The sequence below is a fragment of the Sporothrix brasiliensis genome (genome assembly GCF_000820605.1).
Source record: "Sporothrix brasiliensis 5110 chromosome Unknown Cont16, whole genome shotgun sequence".
In the NCBI taxonomy this organism is placed as follows: domain Eukaryota; kingdom Fungi; phylum Ascomycota; class Sordariomycetes; order Ophiostomatales; family Ophiostomataceae; genus Sporothrix; species Sporothrix brasiliensis.
In genome coordinates, this window is record NW_024467135.1 from 1,003,449 (window position 1) to 1,029,528 (window position 26,080).

The 26,080-nt window shown below is 58.2% G+C and overlaps 9 protein-coding genes across 9 annotated transcripts; 3 read left to right on the forward strand and 6 right to left on the reverse strand.

Annotated features, from left to right (window-relative positions):
- Positions 1–3,470: 3,470 nt before the first annotated feature.
- Positions 3,471–7,147, reverse strand: SPBR_04052 (ubiquitin conjugation factor E4 B; the record flags this gene model as incomplete). The annotated part of the gene is made up of 3 exons (XM_040762336.1): positions 3,471–6,138; positions 6,205–7,040; positions 7,100–7,147. The coding sequence occupies 3 exons, from the start codon at positions 7,145–7,147 to the stop codon at positions 3,471–3,473; spliced, it is 3,552 nt and encodes a 1,183-aa protein (XP_040621557.1).
- A 1,045-nt stretch (positions 7,148–8,192) lies between these two features.
- Positions 8,193–10,553, reverse strand: SPBR_04117 (traf-like signal protein; the record flags this gene model as incomplete). The annotated part of the gene is made up of 1 exon (XM_040762400.1): positions 8,193–10,553. The coding sequence occupies one exon, from the start codon at positions 10,551–10,553 to the stop codon at positions 8,193–8,195; it is 2,361 nt and encodes a 786-aa protein (XP_040621558.1).
- Positions 10,554–11,800: 1,247 nt separating this feature from the next.
- Positions 11,801–12,796, reverse strand: SPBR_04349 (sedoheptulose-bisphosphatase; the record flags this gene model as incomplete). Its single annotated transcript, XM_040762632.1, has 1 exon — positions 11,801–12,796. One exon carries the CDS (start codon positions 12,794–12,796, stop codon positions 11,801–11,803), a length of 996 nt encoding a protein of 331 aa, XP_040621559.1.
- Positions 12,797–13,313: 517 nt separating this feature from the next.
- On the reverse strand, positions 13,314–14,759 carry SPBR_04241 (protein kinase domain-containing protein; the record flags this gene model as incomplete). The annotated part of the gene is made up of 5 exons (XM_040762524.1): positions 13,314–13,670; positions 13,733–13,851; positions 13,914–14,126; positions 14,186–14,547; positions 14,614–14,759. The coding sequence occupies 5 exons, from the start codon at positions 14,757–14,759 to the stop codon at positions 13,314–13,316; spliced, it is 1,197 nt and encodes a 398-aa protein (XP_040621560.1).
- Positions 14,760–15,849: 1,090 nt separating this feature from the next.
- On the forward strand, positions 15,850–17,485 carry SPBR_04201 (cellulosome enzyme; the record flags this gene model as incomplete). Its single annotated transcript, XM_040762484.1, has 3 exons — positions 15,850–16,422; positions 16,485–16,537; positions 16,609–17,485. The coding sequence occupies 3 exons, from the start codon at positions 15,850–15,852 to the stop codon at positions 17,483–17,485; spliced, it is 1,503 nt and encodes a 500-aa protein (XP_040621561.1).
- Positions 17,486–18,507: 1,022 nt separating this feature from the next.
- On the forward strand, positions 18,508–21,333 carry SPBR_04081 (uncharacterized protein; the record flags this gene model as incomplete). The annotated part of the gene is made up of 1 exon (XM_040762365.1): positions 18,508–21,333. The coding sequence occupies one exon, from the start codon at positions 18,508–18,510 to the stop codon at positions 21,331–21,333; it is 2,826 nt and encodes a 941-aa protein (XP_040621562.1).
- Positions 21,334–22,482: 1,149 nt separating this feature from the next.
- SPBR_04421 (uncharacterized protein) lies at positions 22,483–23,259 on the reverse strand (the record flags this gene model as incomplete). The annotated part of the gene is made up of 1 exon (XM_040762704.1): positions 22,483–23,259. One exon carries the CDS (start codon positions 23,257–23,259, stop codon positions 22,483–22,485), a length of 777 nt encoding a protein of 258 aa, XP_040621563.1.
- An 808-nt stretch (positions 23,260–24,067) lies between these two features.
- On the forward strand, positions 24,068–24,780 carry SPBR_04434 (uncharacterized protein; the record flags this gene model as incomplete). The annotated part of the gene is made up of 2 exons (XM_040762717.1): positions 24,068–24,130; positions 24,331–24,780. 2 exons carry the CDS (start codon positions 24,068–24,070, stop codon positions 24,778–24,780), a joined length of 513 nt encoding a protein of 170 aa, XP_040621564.1.
- A 345-nt stretch (positions 24,781–25,125) lies between these two features.
- On the reverse strand, positions 25,126–25,454 carry SPBR_09188 (uncharacterized protein; the record flags this gene model as incomplete). The annotated part of the gene is made up of 2 exons (XM_040767314.1): positions 25,126–25,260; positions 25,311–25,454. The coding sequence occupies 2 exons, from the start codon at positions 25,452–25,454 to the stop codon at positions 25,126–25,128; spliced, it is 279 nt and encodes a 92-aa protein (XP_040621565.1).
- Between the last annotated feature and the right edge of the window lie 626 nt (positions 25,455–26,080).

The following is a 26,080-nucleotide window of genomic DNA, read 5'->3' on the forward strand; positions in this document are numbered from 1 at the left end:
CTTTGAGACATTCAAAGAGAAGAACGTCCGCTTTGCCGTCTATCCGAAGCCATGCAGGATGGGTGCATTGACACTCTGTGTGCATGAGGCTGGACGGGGAGTTGATACTATTTGGCAGACAAACAAAATAAAAATAAAAAAGTAAAGGAAGGCGGACATCAGAGGGGAGGATAGTTTCAAGTTGGGGTAAGCCGAAAGCTAAAACAAACACCATTGGCATCTACAGTGGACATAGAGCAGTGGTAACGGGCGAACGAGATGAGATACAGCGGATGCGTTGCAGAGCACGGTCGCAAGACATATCATCGACTGGAGACCAAGCTCATGCAGGTGACAGGCCCAAATGGCCGTCAAAGACCCCGTTACGTCGTGGGCGTGTCGACTGCTGCCAGAGCCACACGTTCCTGCACGCTTTGATCGTCGATGGCTCTGTTTCGACGCAGGACGCCTTTAATCTCAGCAACGTGCGACTGGCAGACTTGGGCTGTGCGTCGTGGACCAGGTGACATGCGCTGCAAGCAAGTTGTCGTCGTGATGTTGTCCTTGATCCTGTCCATTGCGGATTTTGCTTCTATTTTTAACCATGGTCTCTGGTAACCCCTGCATGTTTTGTCAAATTGCCGTATTTCGTACATTGTAGATGCCTCTTTTTTCAACCATTACGACGATATTTCCAAGTTTGTATAAAAACGCTCCCAAGAACAACGACAACAACGACAACAACAACATATTGCTCCATACAAACCACTGCAACCGAGGAGTCTGCTTCGTCTCCTAATTTACCCCTGCATACTGGGTCGTGATGCTGCGCAAAGCGCCATTGTGGTCCTCTCTGTCCGGACGTGCCTTTTGCGACTGCGACGTTCTGTGCACGCGCACGTCCCAAACAAACGGCGGGGCAGACGAGAATAAACGAAAATAAAATGGCAAAGAACAAATAACAAACAACGGAAATGAAACGAATCGCAGACCAAAAAGAAATAAATGTACGAAATACATCAAGAAAACCACCAAGCAAAAGAAACAACGGAACCGAGGGAAACCGAAACGAAAACAACCACCCGCAAAAGGACGTTGCGGAAAAAGAAAGCAAAGGATCCGATGCGACACCACTAGACCACCTCCCGTCACACGCACATAAGCCCGCCGCAATATCCAGAGCCGCCTAGAAGGGAGCCTCCGTACGAAGTGTGATCGCAGGACGTATGGGATTCGCCATGGAATGGCCATTGTCTCTTTCTCCCCATAGATTTGCCCCCATAGTTCACGTCCTGCAGGTATATTGCGCCGGAATATAGTTCACAAACACAGCCGTCTAAGCATCCGCAGTGGCGATGGCACCCGGCACATTCACAGAACGTCGTATGCATAAACTCCCGCATGCTGCAGGTCCCGTCCGACTGTGTGGGCCCTTTCTCCTATTGTGTCCTCTGCGGACAGACTTTCTACTATCGGAGCTTTTGTGTCTTTTAGGTGCGCCGTACGTGTACAGTCAACAAACCGAGAGACACCGTTCTCAGGCGATGCACAGTGTGGTCAGCATGAGGAACATTTGTTCCTGTTCTGTTCCTGTCCCACTTTGTTCCTCTATTTCTGTTTTAAGAAATGGAGCCAAGACAGACTGCTGGACCTGGCAAGCAAACAAAAGGAAAAAAGACAAAGAAAAGAAATAGAACAAAACAAAAGAACAAAAAAATAAAAATAAAGAAAGACACAAACGGCTACTTCAATTCCTTGCTAGCAAACATCACTGACGCCGAACGCAATGCACGGCAGATCGCCCTTGGAACCCCGAGCGACTACACGCTCTCGCTGCTGAGTGCCGAGTTCGACCGCATAGCCTTTTGACGACACCCCTCAGGTTGCCTTGCCATCGCCCGAGCTGTCGACCTTGACCCTCTTCGTTACCGAATGTCCAGAGTGCCATGGCTGCCGATCGCCGTTGCGGTCTGGGCCGCCGTGGTCCTTGCTGTTCTCCAAGTTTGCTTCGGCCAACGCAGCCTTGCTGTCTCTGATCGGCCAACCACTCTCACCCCGATCGCTTTTGGCTCTTGGGACACAAACGCCGATGCCAATGGATCACAAGCGCCAATTCCAGTTTGAGCTGCATCTCGCGCCGTCACGATCCACTGCCAAACGACGGCTCCGTTCCCCACTCTCCACTCGCCGCCCGGTCCAGATGTTCTGTCCGACACGAAAAGGGAGATGCTTTCCGGCGTGCCAGAGTCAGACGTTGTGCGTTTTGTGTCTCGACGGACAACCTGCTCTCATCGTTTCTTGTACGGGCTGCGCATCAATGACCCAGCTGCCTTTCTCAACCTGTGCGGTCCCATCCTTCTAGATCGGCAACGAGCCGCAAAATCATAGCCTTGTTGAAAGAAATGGCCGACAGGCCAAGAGACCACGGCCTAGACCCCGTTCGCAGCCTTGCCGGACGTCGACCGGTCTGCCCTAGTCTCTCCCCATGATCGATTTTTTTTGCTATTTTCGGCCCATTTGCCGGTCCCAACATGGCGAGGATAAGCATTGTGGAACAACGCCAGATCGTCACTCGATGCTTGGAGCACAGGGCGCAATGCCCAGAGACGGACGAATAAAGCTCAAGTAGAAAAACAAGGGAGAAAATGGAAAAAAGAAGAAAATAGATAAAGAGCAACGAGAAAAAAGAGCACCGAAACCAAACCCATTCCAAATAGGAAGAAAAACCCGAAGCAAACGTGCTCACACGCGGAGCCGACCGTCCATCACCATCGCCATCGTGCAGCATCGAGCATAAAACATGCGCGTTTCGTTCGCCAGACACCGGCCGCCTCCGGCGGGGCGAAAGAGGGGAAGCGTCCCGGATGCGCGATGCGCGATGCAGTCGTCGACGGCTGATGTCGTCGGCAGTGGCAAACGCCGTTCATCCCCAACGAAAACGTAAAGACGTCGTGAGAAAATGTAGAAATTGGGCCTCACAAAGGCATGCATCGATCTCGAATAGGAAAGAAGGCGCGCCACAAACGCCGTATTGATGATGCGATCCAGTGATGCCATGATGCCATGATGCCATGATGCCACGATGCAAAACTCTTCCATTTCATATGCACTGGCAACGGGCTTCGAGAGCAGATGGGCCTCGGAGAGGATCACCGACAGGGCGAACCGTCCTTGTGACGAGTCAAAGCCAACGTCGAACGTCCTACTACGTGCAAAACACTTTGTCGTGCATCACACCCCGTGTCCTTGTCGTGTCACAGGGTGGACGAAGACGCACGATGATGATAATACACGACACGAAAACGGCCATGGGAGTGACAAGGTGCAACAGGAATACCAAAATATAAGGTACAACAAAACCAAGAAAAGGAGACGGACTACGTGCCCCATGATGAAAATCAAAACCAAAACCAAAACAAATCGGGCTTGGCCTGCCCGTCATCTATCATCGTGTCTACCCTCGTACCCCCCTTGCGTCCCTGGTAGTGCCGCTACTCGGTCGTGTCCATGGCGTCGCCGTCGTCCTCGCGTCCGGACGGCACGGCCGCCGTCTCCGTCCCCGTCCCCGTCCCCGTCCCCGTCCCCGTTCCCGTCCCCGTTGCCGTATTCGTAGCCGCGGCAATCGCTTCCGTCACCGTCGACGCGCTGCCGCTCTCCTTGTTCTTGGCCAGCGCCGCCGCGACGCGGTCGGCCTTCCACGCGTCAATCTTGTCCTTGAGGTCCGTCGCCGGCACCACATCGTCGGCCGTCATCGGCTGCCGCGTAAACGGGTCCTTGGGGTCCGACAGCAGGTGCTGCACAATCGTCGACCGGTCGACAATGTGCCGCGACGGCAGGACCACCGGGTCCTTCATGAGGTCGCCCATAATCGGGTCCTCAAACTCGGCCGGGATCTCGCCCAGGTCCGTCTCGGCCTGGTCGAGCAGCGCCTTGGCCGTGGCGAACTTGGCCCGCAGCGCGTCCCACGCGGCCAGCTTCGCCGGGTCCATGAGGCCCTTGTTGGTCAGGATGCGCGTTGCGCTCTCAAAGATGGCCGGCTTGTACGACCGGCCGTCGTCGGCCACGGCCTCCACGAAGCTGGCCTTGTCGCCGAGGTTGAGGTACAGCTCGACAATCTGCGGCAGCAGCACCTTGGGATTGAAAAAGTACTTTTCCGGGTTCTCCACCTTGAGGTTGCGCGACGCCGGCCCCGCCAGCGTCACCAGGTTGTAGTCGAGCATCCCCGCCAGCCGCGACACAATCTCCGGCATCGTAAACGCCTCGCTCAGCGCCTCCGTAAACAGCTTCATCATCGACACCGTCTCGTTGGCCAGCTGCATGTACGACTGCGCCTGGCTCTCCGCCTGCTTCAGCTCCGTCTCCTTCTGCTGCCGCTCGTCCGGCCGCAGGCCCGCCGCGCTCTGCAGCTCCCGCTGCAGCTCGTGGATCTTGGGGAACCGCGACAGCGCCTCGTCGAGCACGTACGTCGCGTCGTTGAGCAGCAGGTTGACAAACTGCACGAAAAAGGACCGGTTCGTCTTGCTCTGCTGCGTCAGCTGCCGCTTGTACAGGTCGTTGGGCCACACCGCCTTGATCACCTGGAAGATCTCGTAGCGGATGTTGAACTTGTCGTAAAACGCCGTGTGCGCCCCCGTCTGCTCGCACTCAATGTAAAACTTCATGAGCGCGTGCAGCAGGTGCTTGTTGGCAAACGCGCTGTTCGTCAGCGCGTCGCCCAGCACCCCGTTGGCCAGGTGGTACATGCGCCACGTCCCCGAGAACAGCAGCGACACCAGCGACGACTTGAGGTACGGGTTGCGGATGTACTCGGACGACTCCAGGAACGTGATGCACAGCGCCACCATCTCGTCGCCCACCGCCGACGGCAGGATGCGCGGCACGCGCCGGAACAGAAACTTGAGGTGGTCCACAACGTTCTGCAGCGCGTACTCGGGCAGGCAGCTGAACGCCTCGGGCTGCGTCGCCGGCAGCGGGATCTGCAGCTCCTTGTCCGGCGTGTAGTCGGACCCGCTGGCCACGCGCAGCAGCCACACCGACACGTACCGCATGAACATGAGCGCCCGCTGCTGCATCTTCTCGTCGAGCAGCACCGCCTCGAGCGAGTACCGGTACGCCACGTGCCGGTCAATCGCCGCCGTGTACGTCTGCAGGTGCTGCTCCACCAGCGCCATCGACCGGTGCGTGGCCGGCGCGCCCGCCGCCACCAGCTTGCGCTTCTCCTCTTGGAGCATCGCCAGCTGCTCCTCCATGTGCTTGATCTCGCGGTCCATGTCCTTGAACTTCTGGCCCGCCGCGCCCCCGCCGTAGTGGTGCGACGCCATGTTGAGGAAGAAGAGCTCGCTGACAAACTTGGACTCGCCCGCGGCCGTCGTCGCGTAGAAGGCGTCCGCCTGCGCCTGGTCCGCGTTGAGCTTGGTCTCGTCGCTGATGTCGATGCGCGGCTGGCGCCGCAGGTACTCAATCTCGATGCGCTCCATGCGCGAGAAGCTGGCCTCCATAAACGGCTCGCACATGCGGTCGAGCACCGCGCCCACGTTCATCATGAACCCGTCCGAGGCCACCTCCTTGGCGTTCACCTGCAGCGCCCGCCGCTTGTGGTTGACGTTGAGCGCGTACGCGAACCAGTCGAGCAGCTTGTTGCGCGGGCCGTCGCCGGCGCGCGCAAAGGCCATGGCAATGGCGTGCAGGTCGGACTGGTGCTGGTTCAGCGTGAGCTGCAGCGCGCCGTACACGGCCTCCTTGCGCGTCGGCTCCGTCTTGTGCGAGCCGCCAAAGTACGTCTTGGACACCTCGGGCTGCAGCGGCGAGATGCGGAAGAAGGGCCCCAGTATCGTGTAGCGCTCAATGTTGGGCGCCGACTGGGCCATCTGGAAGTACGGGTGCTGGGCGACGGCGACCAGCAGCGGCTTGAAGCGCGTGTACGTCATCATGGCCTCGATGTACCTGGGGTACTCGTCGTCCATGGTCATCGTCGCGAGCTCAGCGCTGATGTCGATCATGGACTTGGTGAAGACGCCCTGCAGTATGCCGTCCTCGTCCTCGTCGAACCGCGCCACAATGTCGGTCAAAAAGTCCATGTCAAGGCTGAGCGGGTCGTCGGAGCGCATGCCGCGGAGGAGGTTTGGCATGAGTGTGTCGTGCGACGGATTTGGTTCGCGACTAAACAGTCAGAGGAAAAGAAACGAAGAAAAAAAAAGAAACAAAAAAGGACCGAAAGGCACGCACCCAAAGAGCTCTGGCATGGTCAGGGCAAACACAATGTTGCTCATGCACAGCCGCTTGATCTCCTGCAGCACGGCCACCCGCTGCGGCACCGTGATGCGTGTCTTGATCTGCTTCGTCACGGTCTTGTAGATGGGCAGCAGGTAGTCCAGCAGCGGCTTCTTGTCCGTATAGGCCGAGCATGCCTCTTGGAAGGCTGCGTCAATGTCGTCCGCCGTCAGCCGCAGCGGCTTGCCACTGGCCGCCACAGCCTCCTCGCCGCCCTCCCGGTCGAGAATCTCGGACCGCAGGTCGTTGAGCAGTGTCAGCGGTGTGCCGTGCCGGTTCTTGGTCTGGCTCGGAGAGACGGTCACGTGGAGGAGGTTCGAGATGGTGGTGTCGGTCCACTCGGCGAGGGCGTCGGCGGCCGACACAGGGTTCGCGGCCGGCGTGGAGGGTTTTGGGCTGGCGATTGGGTGCGCGGCCGACGCCTGCTGTTTTTGTGGCACGCCCGTAGGGGTGTTAGCGGCAAGGGCAAGCCGAGGGCGCTTGGAAGGGGATGCCTCGCGGCCTGCGCTGCGAGAGCGAGCATGGTCTTGGTCGTTACCTGATGAACTGGATGCGGCGGGTTGCTTCGGCGTGATTGTGATCTTTCTTGTGGTCGGGGCGGGTGTAGGCGTCGATGCGGCCGCGGCGGACGAGGCTGGTGACGCTGGCGAGGCTGCGGGTTTGGGAGAGGTGGAGGCGGCTGCACCGTCCTGGGGGGGCACGGACGTGGACGTGGACGAGGACGAAGCTGCGCCGTTGCCAGAGGACGACGAGGCACCGCCGCCGAGCTTGGCCAGACGCCGTGCCCGCATCTAAAACGCTGTTAGTCGAGTCCGTCCAAGGGGCTGTTGGCAGGGAACTTCGACCTTACCTGCTCGGCACTGGGGAGCGTGGGCTCCTGGCCCTCGTTTGGATCCATGTGGGCGATGGTGCGTTATGGAAATGCGGAACTTTGCGGCAGCTCGCAGCTGGACTACTCGACGTCCAGGTTCGAGTTGAAGACAGTGGCCGTGATGCGGAGGACCCGAGAGTGAAGAAGTCGAAACGAGAGTAGTCTTCTGTCGGACCGGACAGCTTTGTTGTGTGAGGGTGGAACAGCTCGTTGGGGTTGTCGTGTGTTGTCCTCCGCTGCAGACGGGCAGACGTCGAACAAGTTGTATGTAAAAGAAAAAAAGCTGCTTTGAGATGAACACGCTGTTCGATGCAAGTTGGTGATAGTGGGTCCTTTGTCCTGTCGGGAAGGAAAGGGGGGTTGTTGCCTGTGAAGAGAAAGAAGGGAAGGTACCTTGGCTTTGGGACCAGTTGTTGCTTCCCTGTCGCGATGCCTTCTCGGAAATGCAGGGCTGTTGGCTAACGGGATGTCGCCGCAGGGTAGCCTAGCTGCAGTTGGCGGTGGTGGTGGTGCCCCGCACCTTTTCTGCTCAGCGGCCTTGTTGCCTCTCAGCAGGCAGCTGTCAGGGTGCTGAGGCGTGTTCACATTGTCCACAGTGGCAGCATTTAGCGATGTTACCGCTGCCGAAATAGGGCGTTTCAGGCCGGCAATACGCCTAATGCTCGCAAAGGGTCCTGTTAAGGCGGTGTGGCTGCAAACCTAGCCTGGCCCAAATTCGCCCCGCCCGCGGAAACTTGGAATCGAGCTTCGGAGAAGCTCACAGAAGAACAGTTGTGCTGTCCGCATTAGTAATGCTTCACTTATAGCCGCCCGTGCGTAACGACGCACATAACGCCAACCATCACCTTAATAACATGAATGTCTACGACTTGAAAAGTAAAAGATGGGTAGTTTGTATTTGTACCATATGGCCCTAGTACGACATACAATCTGGGTCGTATTTATAGTGCCCATGATCCGGCTTTCTGCCCGCACAGCAATGAAGACAATCATGATGACAATGACAATGATGCAACCAAATACAAAGGTAACAATGCTCTTGAGAAAAGACATATTAGCCTCGTATCCCATCTTAAAGCCGCGGGGGATTCTCGCGGTCACTCATGCGGCGTGGCGGCATGGCCGTGTTGTTGGTCGGGGCACGCAACACCGTTGGAGGACCCTGTGGACCGGGGCCGGTGGCTGCTCCATTCGTAGACGGACCGGCTGCAGCACTCGATGCACTCGGCGGCACAGCGGCCGCTCCGCCGCTCGACACGCCGTCGTCGCCGGCGGCGGCGCCCCCACTGCGCAGGCCGACGGATCGTTTCGTGGTCTGGCGGAACGACTCCATCAGCCAGCGCACGTACATGCTGATATGGCCCATGGTGTTGCGCATCTCCAAAATCTGTTCCTTGAGCGGGCCGAGCTCGTTCATGAACATCTGGGCCTGGCGCGCGTCGATTTCGCCGAGGTAGCGCTCGAGGTTCTCGACCTTGGCATCGAAGATGTCAATGTAGGCAACAATGCGGTTCATGCGTTCGTCGCTGTTTGCGTCATCGGACGCAAGCGCTGCCGTAGCAGGAACCAGTGCGCCGTCCGTAGGCGGTGTGCCGGGATGTGGCACGTTGCTGCCGCCACTGTTGTTGCTGTTCGCCGGCGCGAGGTTGTCGCCGGCAGCTGCCATGTCATAGTAGCTGCTGAGGTCCTGGTGTGGTTCCAGCGTAGGCTGTGTCTGGGAGTAGACCTGCCCTTGCAGGTTGGGATGCTGTGACGGGTACTCGTACAACGTTGTTGGCGGTGGTTGTTCGGTCTGTGGTGCTGTAGTTCCTGCCACAGCTGCCGTCGCAGCCAGGGCCGGCGTCGGTGACTGCGCCGGCCGGGCGGCCATCTCCGCCTCCAGTTTGCGCACCCGGTCTTGTGAGTCCTGCAGCACCGTCTCCATGCTGTCCATGTCGGCGCGGTGGGCGCGGTTCATGCGCATAATCATACCGTACAGGCAGGTCCGCTCATGGTCGCCAAAGTCCTTCTTCTTACTGGTAAAGGAACAGCCGGACGCGCGGAACTTGCACTCGATACGGCGCTCTCCACACTCCATAACGTGTGTCCCGTGGCGGTGGCGGGGCACGGCAGCCAGACAGTGCTCGCACATGAGTTCCTTTTGGTTGCAGTCGGCATCGTAGTGGTCGTCGAGCGCGGCGAGCTCGATGGGCTTGCCGCAGTATTCGCAATCGATGGCTTGGTGCAGGCACCGGCCGTCCTCGCTGTCGCGGCGCGTAACCAGCTTGTCGCAGTTGGGGTCGGGGCAGGGGATCTTGGTAAAAGGGCACTCCGTCTTATAGTGGTCCTTGATGAACGCGCGAGCCGACGTGTGGTCGCAGCGCCGGTTGGGACAGCGCACGTGGAGGTTGTCGAGCTGGTTGGAGATGATATGCGGCGCGGGCCGGGCAATCACCGGGCCGTTTCTCGACGAGAAACGCGGCATGGGATTGCGGTCGATGGGGCAGCGATTGCTATGTCGTAGTGACTGCGTCAGGCACTTGGCGCAAAAGATATGGAAGCACTTCGTTATCTGAGGCTTGACCAGCGGCGCGCGACAAATGGGGCAGTCGAGGTTCTCGTCGTATGTGCCAATGTATTCGAGAGTGTGCCAGTCGAGCTTGGGCGTCTTTGGCCGGCGACGTTCCGGTCGTGCCGCGGGCGTCACGGGCGTCACGAGTGTCACGGGTGTCGCAGGTGCAGCAGGTACCTGTATCTCGAGCTGTGGTGCACCGCTCCGTCCGCTTGCTCTGCTCCCGCTGCCACTTCCGTCTCCATCGCGTAATCGTCGCAGCATCTCCAACGGCCGACCTGCCTCGCCTGTTCCTGTTCCTCCCGTTGCTGGCCAGGGTATGCTGGGCGGCGATGGAAGCCCTTCTTCTGTGTGGTCTTCTGTGTTCGAACTCGAGATGGAGTAGTTGGTGTTCCATGGACGGCCTGGAAACCTGCCGCGTTCCGCCACGTCATTCGTATATCCACTGCGCACGTCCGCGCTCAGCATGTCCATGTTGAGTCGTCGGCCGTCCACCGCAGCAGCGCTGGTGTTGGCTTCGTCTCCTGAACGCCCGGGGTGTCCGGGGCCAATGGTGCTAGGCGAGGGCGAGAGGGCGATGTGGCCCATCAGTCCGCGTAACACGTTTGGTCGGGACGGCAGCGAGTCTTGGCTGTCGCGGCTGTGGCTGCTAGCCTGGCCGGTGCTCATGCGGCGCTCTATGCTGTTGCGTCGGCTCTCGCTCTGGCTGGTATTGGGATGCGAGTCCAGATCAAGGACACCGCCGGCCTCGTCGCTCTCGGCAGAGTCTTCATCGTGTGGAGGCAGGTTGGGGTAGCGCCGTGAGCGATTGCGGCCGGCGTTGTGGACAGCAGTGCGGTACTCGTCGGCAAAAAACTCCTCGGGTGTGTTGGGCGGCGGCATCGTGACTGGTGCTGAATGAATCAAAGGGAAGAAGAAAGAGAGAGGATGCGCGTCACAGCGCGGAAGGATGGCGGGCGTCGCAGGACCCCCTTGCGCAGTTCGACGGGACGATGTAGCGGTGGAGGATGGAGGGGCAAGCGTCGCTGGCTCCGTCTGCTGCCTTTTGCTTGTGATTGTGCGGGTCGTCGGAACGCGATGTCTCGTCAAGTCGTCAGAGCTGGTGAGTGCCACGGAGCCAAAGCGGCATCGCGACGGTCGTGAGGGATCTGTGACAAGTGCAGAGGCGTAGAGACTTACGTTCGATACGACGGCGGGCTTTTCTCTTGTTAAGAATGCTTGGCGTGGGTTGTTTGGGAGGCGTTCGGTCTAACACCGAGGCTTTGGGGCCAGAAGTGGACGAAAGAAAGGAACCAACGCGCCAATGATTCGCTATGGTGAACTGTAGCGGAGACAGGGTGCCACACTGTCCTGAGTTGTGGGGAAGCGTGACAAACTAACCACTAAAGATGAAGAGGACAGCGTACAGGCTGTGGGTCATGTTGATGCGATGGTGATGGTGACGGAGATTGAAAGAGAAAAGCGTTTTGGTGAGATGATGCAATTAGATAATGGATAGAGGCTCCGTATGTTCATAAACTGTTGGGAAAGTGCATCTGGTGACCAGTTGGGAAAGAGCATTGAGAACAGATGTCCGTGCCGGAGGCAGGAGCTCTGGTTGGGTTTGACGTAGTCGGAAGCATCTCATTGGTCCGTGCGATCGCATTTGCGTCACCGAGATGACACAGCGGAGCACGTGACTCTGTTTGGATTCAGATACCGCCACAGTATGCCTGAGATGCACGTCGCCTTGTTCGACGAGGAACCTGTGGATTGACGTGTTGCATTGCATTTTGCTTAATGTAAGGGGGCTATATTGTCCTTGATTATATGTGTTGTTCAATCGGTAGGTTAATGAAGCATAGTTGACTCTTGTTTGAGGATAGATTGCGGTTTATAAAAGCTCGATTTATTTTTACATATCGAACACATTATATGCAATATTCCTTTTTAAATTGTGATTCAATTTCTACTACCCCCTTTTTTTTGCAGTAGTACGAATATATATTCATAGTTGTTGATCTGCTCGGCCCAAATACTAAGCGTGCAAGTGTATGTGTGTGTGGTGTATCATATGACTATCCTTGTTGTGCCCGACCCTTCTAGTACAGTTGTTGATGTCCACCTCTGCCACACCGTTGCAAGACGAATTACCTCGTCAACCACTCCATCGCCTTGTCGACCTCCTCGGCGGTGCCGCATACCAGGCCGCCCCGCTCGTCTGTGTCGGCCAGCGGCGTGTCCAGCACCGGCTCGCCCGAAACGGGATCAACGGCCTTGCCACCCACGGTCTCGAGGACCAGCGCCACCGGACACAGTTCGTAGAGGCGGCGCAGCTTGGCCTTGCTGGCGGCGGTGACGGGCGACAGGTAGATGCCGTGGCGCTTGACGAGAATGTGCACGAGGTCGGGGACGAGCCCGCCGGCGTAGCGCAGGGTGTACTTGCTGGCGATGTAGTGGGCGATGAGGTCGCCATACGGGGTGAGCTCGGCGGAACAGCGGATGTTGGCGGGGGCAAAGTATTTTGTGCGGGCCTCGGCGGCGGAGGCGAGCGTCACTTCGGGGTGGACAAGCTCCCAGACGCCCGTGGCCGCCGCATAGCCCACGTCGATGCACACGGGCTTGGCCGCGCCCGGAACGCGCAGGGCGATGAGGGCGGTCGTGCGCGGCCCGTAGACACCCAGCACGGATGCAATCTGGGCGTCGGCTGGGCGCGAGCCAATGGCGGTGGCCCCGTCCCAGACGCCGGCAATGGTGCCGACGGTCCAGTTGGGCGCAATGATGGAGCTGCCGTCGAGCGGATCAAAGGCCACGGTGTAGACCTCGGACGAAGACGCAGACACGGACGAGATAGGCCGTTCAGTCGGGTCCTCTTCGGAACTGGCCGTGGCGACTGTGGGGCAGCGAGCGAGTGCTTCTCGAATCAGATTCTCGGCCATCACATCGACGTTCAGCTGGTCGTCGCCAAAGGCGTTGGTGCCGCCGGCAAGGGCAACGTGGTGCGCATCGCCGAGGGCCGAGGCGACAGCGGCGATGCTGTCGAGGAGTGCGGGCAGCACCGAGGTGGTGAGGGCGGTGCGGTCGGTGGTGGTGCCGGATAGGACCTCTTTGAGGTGCTGCACGACGCTAGACGTACTGGATGACATTGTGGCGTGTGTGACTGCGCATGTCAAAGCGTCGTTGGAGTTGTCAGTGAGGGATATTATGTGAAGCTTTTGGGGATTTTTGGGGATTTCATGCCCCACTTTCGCGGACGCCAAATGGCGATGTACCAGAACACTGTGACGAGGGCATGAAAGCAACGCAAATGTGAATCCAAATATCACGTACTCCATTCTGAAATGATCCAAAGCTCATAAAAGACAACAGGAGCCTCATTGCAGCAGTTGTGTCTGATGCTCTATACGGCTGCCGTTATGATTCTTTTGCTGGTCGCCTCTCCCCGAGATGACGTCCTTATCGACGATGTGGGCAAGGTCAACAACAGCCTCTAACGAGGCCCATGGGACATTCCAAGGGGCTCCGACTGTGCCTTTTGCGCTCCGACTGTGCGTAGCCATGACATTGCCTATTTGGGAAAGGTCATCTGCTTCCGACACTGCTATATAAACAGACAGAGGGAAGAGAATTATCAACATGCAACGTTGGACGTCAACGTCAACACTACTCTATCTTGGCTGTTCTTAGCCAACTGGATTCTAGCAGATCCCGCGCGCATGGTCTGTTGTGCGGCTCCAGATCCAGCATGCTTCGCACAACGGCCACAAAGGCCTCTCTGTCGTCTTTGCTTCCGTCGCCCTCACCAAAAGCACCACTGCCAGCGCACAGATCCTCGAGCGCAAACGACGGGAAGGATATGCCGCTCTCGAGCCGGTCACGACGGCTGGCACGGGACAGCAGCGTGTCGGGCATGCGCCCCAGGATCGCCTGCATCTGCGCCAGGTGCGCCTCAGACGAGTACGCGGCTGTGGCGGTGGCTTGTCCGTCGAAGCACAGCTGGCCCGTCGTCAGCTCCCATATCTGCAAGCACGGTTAGTGTCAGTACGTGTTTGTGATTGTCCGCGGGCGATATTGATACGCACAACGAGGCCCAAGTTCCAAATGTCGACCTTGCTGTCCCAGGCAGCACCGAGAATGACCTCGGGCGCCCGCAGCTTGTCCGGCTGGATCCATTCGGAGAGGTGCTTGGTCGTCCAAGAGGCTTTTGATGGTGAGTGTATGCACAATGGTACGGAGGGAGATTTCTGGGTTGACAGGACGCACCAGTACCGAAATCGGCGAGGCGGAATGACATGCCTGAGACAGCGGCTGCGGCTGTCAGATCCTCGTGCGCCGAAACCACTGGCTCCGACGCCATGTAGTAGTCGTGCGGCGACGGTAGTGGCGCCGATTGTTGCTGGAAGACGTCAGGCGGCGCATGCTGGAACATATCGTTTGTCTCGGCCGTTTCGACTAGAATGTTTGTCGGTTTGATGTCTTGATGGGTTAGTACGCGCATTTCTCACGATATACCTTTGAGCTGGTATGGGACACACCCGTGTGGATAACTCCGCATTCGTCGTGAAGAAACGCGAGCGCCGTCACAAGGTCCCGTGCGACATTCTTCGCCATGGGTACAGGAAGCCGGCGGCGCGGAAACAAGTCTCGGAGCTGGCTCAGGTTTGGCCCCATGGCTTTGAATACTAAACATACGTGCTGGCCGTTTGGACCGTCGTGCTTGAACGTGTCGAGGAGCCCAAGAACATGTTTACCTCGCGGATCTTTTCGATTTTCTTGCTGTCCTTGATATGCTTTCTGTTTGTTGACGATGCAGTCCAGTATGGCAAGCTCGTATGAGTCCTTTTTGCCATCGTACGTATCTGCTGTCAAGATTTTGAGGGCGACGATTTGCTTCGTCCTAAAAACAACGAGTTAATTCAACTTGTCTATATCGGCTACAGTCACGACAAATCCTGTCACGTACTGTGTATTGTGAGCCAGCCAAACAGTCGAATACACCCCGAACCCAAGTTTTCGTAGCACACGGTACTTTCCGTTGTCAAACTTGTCCCCGATGCGGACCGGGTGGAAGCCTCCCGAGGCATATCGTGCTATGTTTTCTTCGGACATGCTGCGCGTTGTGCCTCTGTTGAGCGAGGTACTAAATGACACATACGTCCGACATGGTCCGCAAGGCCTGTAGCTACGCCCAAGCGCCGACTGGAGGTGACGAGACAGAAGTGGCGACATTGTGAATGGGATGTTGGAATGCCGGCCAACGTAAACCTCGCGACGCTCTGTACGTGCACTTTGTGACGAGGATACATGTAACAGTGGATTGGATTTTATGTAAGCAGGATCGGTGTCCCCTGAGAGACGCATGCGGATTGGTTGATTGATTGGCTACGGTGCATTCTGACTTATGCAGGTACTATGTGCGAGATGCAGAACAGTGGCGCGTATTGTCGTCGTTATCAGGATTTCCATGGACTATATGTTGCACGCAGCACTTTCGTATCGGTGTCCACCCGAATCTAGATTGATTGTATAAGGCAAGACGGGACAGCATGCGACAATCCAAGCGACGTCTGTGCAGTCTAGCCTTCTTCCCGGAAACGAAGAGACGTCTTATGATGGTTTGATATTGTGTGGACGTCGACCCGACTCATCTCAACACATGTCCTCGCCCGCTTCCCGTCATCCATCCAACAGACATGCAATCAAGAGCATTCGTCACCGCCATCCTGCCACGTTCTTTGTGGTTTATTTTGGTGGTTTGGTGTTTGCTGATCGGCGGGACGAGTGGCACGTTCTCCGCCCAAAGGGATTGATCCGGCGACCACAGCCACTCAGAAAGGACACACAAGACGGGACAGGCTGCAGGTACATATGATTGTGCCTGGGTCGACGGGGGTCCGACGAATGGTAGCGAGCACACGTTTGTCTGGATGCAGTAAATTGCAGCTGTCTTCTTTGCCCGCAAATTTAGCCGTCGCACGAGAAATTGCGTGGTCGACGACAGACGGACAAAAATAAACAAAAGGTTCGCGGAGCTAACTGGTTTCCTGAAAAAAAAGGGGGCCGAATAAATGACGATCCGAGAGTATGGACAGTGTTGGACATGCTTCTTGTGAGATAAAACGGACAATCACCGCCACTTGCTCGTCATTGTTATGATGACTGTTGCTTTCACCACGCCCTATCACGGCCCACCATCAGTATGCACACGCTGTCCACTCTTGTTGTTGCCGGCCTGGCGGCCGTAGTTTCTGCGGCCCCCGCGCCGGCGGACGGTTTCCGGCTGACGGTCGACACGGCCACGACGTACCAGACGATTGACGGGTTCGGGTTCAGCGAGGCGTTCCAGCGCGCGCACCAAATCATCGACCTGCCCGAGGCCACGCGGGCCGCGCTGGTGGACCTGCTGTTCAACGCGACGTCGGGCGTCGGCTTCTCGATTCTGCGCAACGGCATCGGCAGCAGCCCCAACAGCACGCAGGACTGGATGAACACGATCGAGCCCGACGCACCGGCCGGCGGGCCCGCGGGGGCGCCGCACTACGTGTGGGACGGCCGCGACTCGGGCCAGTTCTGGGTGGCGCAGCAGGCGGCGGCGTACGGGGTCAAGACGTTTTACGCGGACGCGTGGTCGGCGCCCGGATTCATGAAGAACAACAGCGACGATGCGGGCGGCGGGTACCTGTGCGGCAGCCCGGGCGCGCCGGTGTGTGCCTCGGGCGACTGGCGCAAGGCGTATGCCGAGTACCTCGTGGAGAACGTGCAGCTGTACAAGGTGGGTGGAACGACGTGCGGTTGTTTTCCAGGCAAGGGTGACGCGCGCTGACTCTTCAACAGGAGCACGGCATCCACATTACACACCTTGGCTTTTTGAATGAGCCCGACTTGACGTGAGTTTTTCTGTTTTCTGTTGTCTCCCCACATCCGATGGCAACGCGTCACCGAGTCTCACATCATGCAGGACTGCCTATGCCTCGATGCTGATGGACGGCGCGATGGCGGCCGACTTCATCAAGATTCTGCACGCGGTGCTGGCCGCGCACGGCCTCGAGAAGCAGGTGCACATCGCCTGCTGCGACGCCACGGGCTGGGCCACGCAGCGCAACATGTCGGACGCCATTCTGCGCGACGCCGACGCCGCGCCGCTCGTCGACGTGTTCACGACGCACCTCTACACCTCCAAGGTCGACGCGCCGCTGCCGACGCGGCCGCAGCAGCCGCAGCACGCGTGGATGTCCGAGTACGCCGACCTCGGCGGCAACTGGTCGACGACCTGGTTCAACGCCGCCGCGGCCGCCGCCAACGACACCGACGCGCTGAAAGGCGACGGGCTGACGTGGGCGCAGCACCTCCACACGGGGCTGACGACGGGCAATCTGAGCGCCTTCTTGTGGTGGGTGGCCACGCAGGACACGCAGACCAACGGCAACAACAACGAGAAGCTCGTGCTCGTCGACCTCGCGGCGGGCACCTACACCGTGGCCAAGCGGCTCTGGGCGTTTGCGCAGTTCAGCCGGGCGGCGCGGCCGGGCGCCGTGCGTGTCGCCGTCAAGACGACGGGCGTCGACGGCTGCGTGGCCAAGGGCGCGTCGCCGCTGCGCACGGTTGCGTTCCACAACGCCGACGGCAGCGTGTCCGTCGTCGCCATCAACGACGGCGCCGTGGACGTGTCCATCAGCGTGCGCAGCCGCGTCGCGAATGCCGTCTCGGCCGAGGCCTGGGCGACGGACGAGACGCGGGACTTGGAGCCGGTGGCGGTGACGGTCGACGCGCGCGGCGACGTGACGGCTGCTGCGGTCCCGGCACACGGCGTCCTGAGCGTGATTGTTCGTGTGTAGGTTGGTGGGTGGATGTGACGGTCCGTGGAAGGCCAGATAGTACGATGTTTGCTGTGACGGAGCGGTCCTCTTCGCTGTATGAATCTAATAGTATTATTTTGTCTTTGCAGGACACGTGTATAAGACGATATCATGATTTCTTTGCCAAATGACGAATGCCCAACGTCGCTGAAGACGTGACTTCGGCCGTCTCGGCCATCACAATGTGGATATACACGACATGGACACGGACCACAGACAGCGCATTTGTCCTATGTGATGCGAGACGACAGAAATAAATGAGAGAGTGGCTAGAGAGGGTACCACGGCTCGGATCACTGCCTAGCCGGGCCTGTGGACCTGCAGTAGGGCGATGGGGACGAGGATAAACCGACACAAGGCCAAAACGAGAACCCTGATGGCGACCTTGATGGGCCACGGCAGCGGTGAGACGGGACTTGGGGACGGCGAGCACGTCGTATGGATCGTTTGTGGGCGGTGAGGATGTGAGGATGTGACAATGACCATACTCTTTGCGGATTCCAACGCCCGTCGACCAGTCGCTTGACTTCTCTGCACAGCTTGTCATCTCAGATCCTGGATGCTGTGTCCCGGTCGACGCCGTTTGTCATTGGTTTGTCTGCCTGTCGTTTGATGGCATGGTCGATCTCGCATATGAGGGACGACGGGTGATTTCGCGTATTGAAATTGCTGTTTTCTGTGCCCTGCTTGTGCTCTGCTCTGTGTTCATCTCGGTACTGCATGGTGCCGGCAGTCGTCGATGCACCGCCAACGAGTAGTCAGGGGTACAGAGCTGCAAGGGGAGAGCTATTTCGCCTGCTGACGTGTGGTCGATGCATCTGGACATGCGACAATATATTTGACGTCTTCCCAGCGTCTTTCCAGACGTTGCTCGGCATACTCGCTGCTCGATACTCGATACTCTTTCCCCGTGTCTGGACAGAGGTGCCTGTTTCTGTTGTCGTGATACCACCTTCATCGTCCGCCTCTTACCTTTCTGTTTTGCAGCCCACATATTTAAAATGGCCGACAACTACACCGTCGGGGCCACGCGCTCCGACAAGCCCACCAACACGCCCTCATCCACGTCGGCACTCATCGCCACCAAGTTCACGACGACGGCGATCCGCAGCAAGACAAACCGGCACGAGTCGCCGCAAAAGGGCATTTCTGATTTCTGGTCGGCCTTCCACGCACGGAAGCCGGGCAGGATCACGTCGATATTCCCGCGGCGACTGTACGAGCAGTGGGGCCTGCAGCCTGCCCAGGATGTCGTGGGATGGACTGCCGCGACGGTGGCGGGTGTTGCAGATGTGAGCACGCCCGCAGCCTCGTCCTCCTCATCGACTTCCTCGACCTCGTCGGTCTCATCATGGGCGGCTGTGTCGGCTCCGTCGACGCCCGCAGAGCCGTCGCCAACGCCGACGACATCCTATGAGGCTGCCGCAGCGGCTTGCCGTGCCGCCGTGGCCCGCATCGTCAGCGCGTGCCACCGCACGAATGAAAAGTTCACGGACCCCGAGTTCAACTTGGAGGACGACCCCAACCAGAACTGTCTGCGCGGCCTGGTGCGGCGGCGCGCGGCGGACGGCGGGGAAGAGAATGCGCTGCATCCACTGCACACACCGCCGGCGGTGCATCGCGTGGACTGGATCTTTGAGAAGCCGGTGTTTGTCAAGAACGGACGCGAGCGGAGTGAGGACACCAGCGAGCGCAGCGAGGACAGAAAGACAAGCGAGCGCAGCGAGGACAGAAAGACAAGCGAGCGCAGCGAGGACAGAAAGACAAGCGAGCGCAGCGAGGACAGAAAGACAAGCGAGCGCAGCGAGGACAGAAAGACAAGCGAGCGCAGCGAGGACAGAAAGACAAGCGAGCGCAGCGAGGACAGCGGCTTCTCGTCGTCCGACGTGCAGCAGGGCCGCGTGGGCGACTGCTGGTGGATCGCCGCCGTGGCAACGATGGCGCACCGCACGGACCTGATGCGCCGCGTGTGCGTGGCCCGCGACGAGCGGTGCGGCGTCTACGGCTTTGTGTTTGTGCGCGACGGCGCGTGGACGCCCGTGGTGGTCGACGACCAGCTGTACGTGCACCACGCGGACTTCCGCGCCGAGACGTACGACGCGTCGGGCCAGCGCGCGCGCGACCACCGGCAGCGGTTCCAGCGCGGGTCGGAGGCGCTGTCGTTTGCGCGGTGCGCCGACGCCAACGAGACGTGGCTGCCGCTGCTGGAGAAGGCGTTTGCCAAGGCGCACGGCGACTACGGCGCGCTGGCGGGCGGCTGGTGCAGCGAGGGCATGGAGGACCTGACGGGCGGCGTCAGCACGACCATACCGGCGAGCCGCGTGCTGGACAAGGACCGGCTGTGGCGGGAGCTGGCGGGTGAGGCGGGCGGGATTGGCGACGACGGCGGCGGGCGCAACAGCGACTTTGTGTTTGGCCTGTCGGTCATGGGCTGTGGATGCGCCGGCGCCAACCACAACGGCCTCGCCGTCAACCACTGCTACTCGGTGCTGCGGGCGGTCGAGGCCCCCTCGGAGGACGGCGCCGCGACGGTCCGCCTCGTCCAGATCCGCAACCCCTGGGGCCACCGCCACGAGGCCACGCACATGGGCGCCTGGCACGGGCCCTGGGCGGACGGCGCCAAGGAGTGGACGCCGTACTGGCTCAAGACGCTAGGCCACACGTTTGGCGACGACGGCGTGTTCTGGATGGCCTTTGAGGACGTGCTGGCGACGTTTGGCTACCTGCACCGAACGCGCCTGCTGGACGACGCGTGGACGGCGGCGGCGCCGCTGTGGACGTCGTTGCGTGTTGGCTGGGTCGCCGGCTACGCGGACACGACCTTTGCCGTCGACGTGGAGGCGGCCGGGCTCGTGGTGGTCGTCCTGTCCCAGCTCGACGACCGCTACTACCGCGGCCTGCGCGGGCAGTACACGTTCACGCTGCGCTTTGTCCTGCAGTCGGCCGACGGAACGGTCCTCGCCAGCGCCCATGCGCCCAACGCCCAGGAGACGCGGTCTGTCAGCTGCGAGGTCGTTCTTCCCGCCGCTGGGCGGTACACGGTGCGCCCGCACATCACGGCCCGACGGGACCGGCGCAGGCTGGCAGAGGCGGCCGTGGTGCGCATGACGGCCGAGACCAACCCGGCCAAGCTGCGGCAGGTCGGGCAGCAGTACGATGCGGCGCACGCCAAGGGAGGCGATGTCGTCGACGAAGACCAGCGGCTGGAAGACCGACGGGTGCGCAACGTGGCGAGGGTGCGGGCGCGCAGAGCGTGGCACAAGGCGGAGCTGACGCGGCTGCGCGCGGCGCGCGTGGCGTGGGTGGCGGCGCGAGAAGAGTTTCGACTGCGGCGCGAGAAACAGATGCACGACGTGGCCGTGAAGGAGACGGAGAAGGACGACAGGGTTGACCAGGACAAGGACAAGGACAGCAAGGACGGCGAGGACAGCAAGGACGTTAAGGACGGTAAGGCCCTCCCCGACGTCGACCCCGGCCCCGAACCAGTGGCCTTTCCCGAACCCAGCTTTTCCGACAGCGAGCTCGACGCCGACGACAGCGACGACATACTGGACGACAGCGACGGCGAAATCGTTGCCATCGATCTGCGCAAGACCATGGGTAAGAAAGGATGGCCGTTTGTCGAGGGCGACGACAGGGGCGGCGACAAGAACGACAAGAGCGACAAGCAAAGTGACGACGACAGCCACGCCGACGACGACGACTCGCCGTGGAATGCCGTCTGCATCGTCGGCCTGCGCGTGTACGCGAAAGAGCCAGGAGTCTCCGTCGGCCTGGTGAAGCCAGAGAAGACAACTGTGGGGGGCACAAACACAGATATGAGATAGGTAGCAACCGTAGAAGAGACAGGAATTCGTTTCTAGCCACCGCTTGGATTGTTGACACATTTCTGCCTATATTCCCAGCCGGCCAGAATCTGCTCCAGACACGCCTGTGCCTGCTTCCTGATGGCCTCGACTTGCTTCTTATCATTTCGTCCCAAGACGCTTTCGTATAGACCTGTTTGTGGGGAGCACTTATGTCGGTGCTTGGGTCTCACCAGTTTGGCGGACCGGGGCTTTTGCTCGTAAACCGCTCCATGTTGAAGACTGTTTGAACAAATACTATACATAACGAACACAGAGCCACAGGAAAACGGAGCAGTTTTCGATAAAGGATAATCATGCGGCGTATCAGTCCGCCCCATACGCACCAATCACTCTGCAATCCATATGGGACGAATTACGCCCAGCAACCTATCCGTCTTTCAGACAACAATCAAATGCCCTCATTAGAGGATGCCATACGAGGCCATGGGATTGGCTCATCGCCTGCCGACGAGTGTCGCATGGCTTAGCCACAATCGTTCGTCGTTTCCTGGGCATATAGAAATCTCAGCCACCACGAGGTCATGCATTGCCTCTGTGCAGCTTGCGTGATCGTGGGGGCCATAAACCAAACGTGACATGCTCGTCTTCTTCAAGTGTACCGTGGCGGCCGACACGGGCGGGGTAAGCCGCGGGGCATTTGAGGCAACTATGGACCGGAGCATACTTCATGTTTCTTCTCATGTTGAGATGCTTTTATCTCCAAATAGTGCACATCTCCACAACGTGGCAATACAATTTAGATACTGCTGTTACAACGCTCGTAAGTAGGATTCCGCTGGGAACATGGGGTTTGCCTTTGCTGACAACATACCTGTAGATTGTGTATATTCACACAGCACAAGCATAACGAGTCAAAGCCTCTGTCTACGATGTCCTACCAGCGCAGTACCTGCACGCAATTTTATATTCACTACACTTGTGGCCATGATAAGAACAGCGAATTTGTAAAGTGCCCGGAGCATGAAAAAAAGGGAGGCCAGTGCAGTGTTCTCGATAGAGTGGAAGAAAAGACGAGTACGCATGCATGCGCCGAGTGTTATTATCATTAACGAACACATGGAATGGGTATGATTCTCGTGGTTAGCGAAGGGCCAGCATGGACTTTAACTACCAAGGACGGCCGGCTCCCGACTCGTCGGCTAGTTTAGCTTCTAGAATCTTCGTCTCCGCGTCTCGGGCACTGCTGCTCCAGGCATCTGTACCCTGAAGCACCGAATCTTCAAAATCGATAAATTTGGGTCCTTGCTGCGTTACCACAATGTTGTACTTGACAAGGTCGCCATGGATCAGGTAGTGGTGAAGGGTATCGAGCGCGGTCTTGCACGCCTCCAGATCGCCGAGATTGGGAACGCGCCCCTCGAGCTTTCCCGCCAAGAAGCCAATGACGCGGTCCGCGTGTGTCTCGTACACATAGCCGACGAGCTTGGCGGTGACAGGGCAGTCTATCAGGCCATGATAGCTCTGGAGTTCTTGGATGACATATGGGATCTCGTGGGGAAAACGTGCAATCTTGAGAAAGTACACATTGCCGTCGATCTCGACCTCGGAGGTGCGCGACTTGTGCTTGCGAACAAGGCGGAGGCTTTCAAAGCGGTAGACGGGGTATTCGTCGAGAAGATACGTCTTGGGAACGGAGGGGACAGGGGTCCTGTCGAGGTCGCAGCGCGTCGTTCCCTTGCCCACATGGATCGTGAGGGTCGTCCAGGGCGTGTTCCACTCGTCCAGTTTCTCCAGTTCGGCCAGGACCGTGGGGCCGTGGTTACGGGCGTGCCCGGGAAGAAAGTCTTCACCAAAGACGGCGACGTAGACGATCCCCCGATCAGCTCGCTGTATCCTGTAGAAGGCGTCATTGTCCCCAGACTCGACTGACAACATGAGATTCATGATCACTGCAGAGGTAGTGAGGCGAAATTGTATGGTATGAGGGCAATGACTCAGATGGTAGGCAGAGTCGTTCCCTAATGTATTATGGATAGACTTAACAGTCGACGCGGTAGTCGACTCGCACACAGAAAATGGTGTCCAGCTCAGTTCTTGTCTCATTATAATGTTTGTGAGTTGTCTCATAAAAACAATGAAATAGTGGAGCGGAATAATTTTAGTGCGATTTTAACACTCCACAGGGAGTCGATTACTACCTGTCGCCGCCTGTCACGTATTTTAGTGCTCCCCAGGGTGCAGCGGAAACAAACACACAAGTCCCGAGAACGACAATGTGCAAGTCCACCTATGGTTATAACACTCCGAGGCTTCGTCCGCACCGACAACTCATGAACAGCACATGCCTGCCCCGCGCCTGTAAGGACGATTTTGCGACCTGAAGTTCTAATACGGAATACAATGCGAGGGTGGCTGAAAGGGCGGTGTGCGACATGGTTACACGACCTTCACAACTGCTCACAGTCTCCTATTTGACCGAGCATTGAAGTCCCGTAGGTCAACAGCCTCGATTTGTTTCCCTCTTTTCGGTCAACAGTGACCCTGTCGTTGTTATACGATTTACTGAGTTGATATTGATCTCCAATGGCTGTGGAGATGGCGGCTTAAACCAGCCCTGCCATATCGGGGAGATCGGGAGGCTTTGGTTGCCGACGGGAAGACGGCGCCAACGCCAACTAACTATTGGGGAAATGTGACCATGACCTCCTCCCCGCTGGAGACGGAAATAAAGAAATGAGCAGTAGAATCGTCGATGGTGTCCGCCGACGGCCGCTGTTGCCAGACGTTTGGGGCCCGTGGTTCTGAGCCGACGTTTGTCATCTTGTCCGTGGAAGTGCCTGGTGCTCATACTAGACGGAAATACTACCCGTGAAGCACTCGGTGCGGCGTTGAGAGTATACGTATTGAGCTGGCATAGATTGGATCGTCACCATGACTTCACATCCTGTTTTATCCGAGGCATGTGAGTATGCCACTACATTCAATGAGTGATTGTTCACTGACAACAACGTGCAGCTCAACGATGCTTTTCTCTTCATCGAGAAGGGGCACATGGACGGCGCCTGTGTGACGGCCCATGGCACGACGGCCTCCTTTGTTCAGCCCACCGTCTTGACCGACGTCATGTCTGACATGCGCATCGCATTGGAAGAGACATTCGGTCCTGTGGCCGGTGTCTTTCGGTTCATGACCGAGGCCGAGGTGCTCGATCTCGCAAATGGCACGGAGTTTGGCCAGGCCGCATACGTCTTCAGCCGAGACGTGCATCGGGCGAGGCGGGTGGCTCGGCCGCTGGACGCTGGTATAGCTGGCCTCAACACGCGCGTCATCAGCGATGCGGCGGCGCTATTCGGCGGTGTCAAGTCAAGCGGGTTTGGTCAGGAGGGCAGCAAATACGGCATTGAGGAGTACATGATGGTCAAGACCATCATACTGGGTGCCAAGAGGGTGCAGCGTCGTTTGTAGGGGAGTCAATTCGAAGATTCAGTTCTATGGACGTCAGAAGATGATTGAGAAGGGGTAACGCAGTTTGCACCTTCCTGGATGCCGTTCCTTCCGTTTGTTGCTGTGACGGGCGCCTACTCTTTTTGTCGTTTGTGGTTCTCTACGGCAAGTGCAAATCAGTTGTGCTCATTCTAGAATCTAATTGGCTTGTTATAGTTATGATAATGTCAAGAGAAATCAAACTCATACTTTTAATATGAGACATGACAAATCTGAAAGCGCAACTTAATAAAGGGTATAAAATAAATACAACTATATCTGGTTGTTTTCTAACGTCGTGATACAAGCAGCACCTGTTTCATACACTCATACATTGCTACAAGGGCGCGTGTACATCATTAAGTTGATGGACGAGCCGCCGCCCAGGATGTGGGCACAGGGCACGACCGCCTTGCGCCCGGCGAGCCACTTGGAGGGCCGCGACTCGTAAAAGGACGCCGTCTTGGAGTCAAGTTTCATGTTTCGCGCGGGTAGATGCCCGGCCGGAAGACCCAGGGGTTGTTGAGGTTGCTCTCACCGGCCTCGACGAGGAGCACCTTGAGGTTGTGGTCGAGGTTCGCCAGCCGGCCCGCCACGACGCAGCCGCAGCTGCCGCCGCCGCAAACAATAATGCCATATTCGTCGGGGAGACTCATGATGACGGTGGTCAAGTGCAGTCAGTTCAAGATATGAAAGGTGCAGTGTCAACAGGCAAGGCCAAGAGAGCCTGCTTTCTGGGTGGGAAAGAAAAAAAAAAAAGACAAGCCCAGTTGACAGGACGAAGGGACTTATTTATACACATTTTACACTCGTAGTGGTATTGCTGATGGCTGTCGACGGCTTGTCAACTCGGCCATCGAATTCACTTGTTGTTTTGGCCGTTGCCTTGCCTGTTGGTCTTCACCTCTTCCTTGACGTCTTCCCCGCCCTCTCATCTACCGCCCGGTGCATCTCCATTGCCCTTTTGACAGGTTTCGTGGTGTCATCCGATGCACAACGGACTCGGTGAAGATGAGAGCGAAGGAGGAGAATGAAGAGGGGAAAGATGGTGCAAAGAGGTAGAAACAGAGGTGTCGATACACAGTCGCTCACCGCACGCTACACTGAACGGCCGTAGCCCGGACGGCCCGGACACAAAAGAGACCTCGCCGGACGGCACGCAACTGCGGGGGAAGATGCAAAGACATATCTGCCGGATGCCGGATGCCGTCGGGGCCCAGTCGACATGCGCAAGTAATGCAAAGCCGGCTGAGTTGTGCCGAAGAGGAGGCAACGAGAGGAG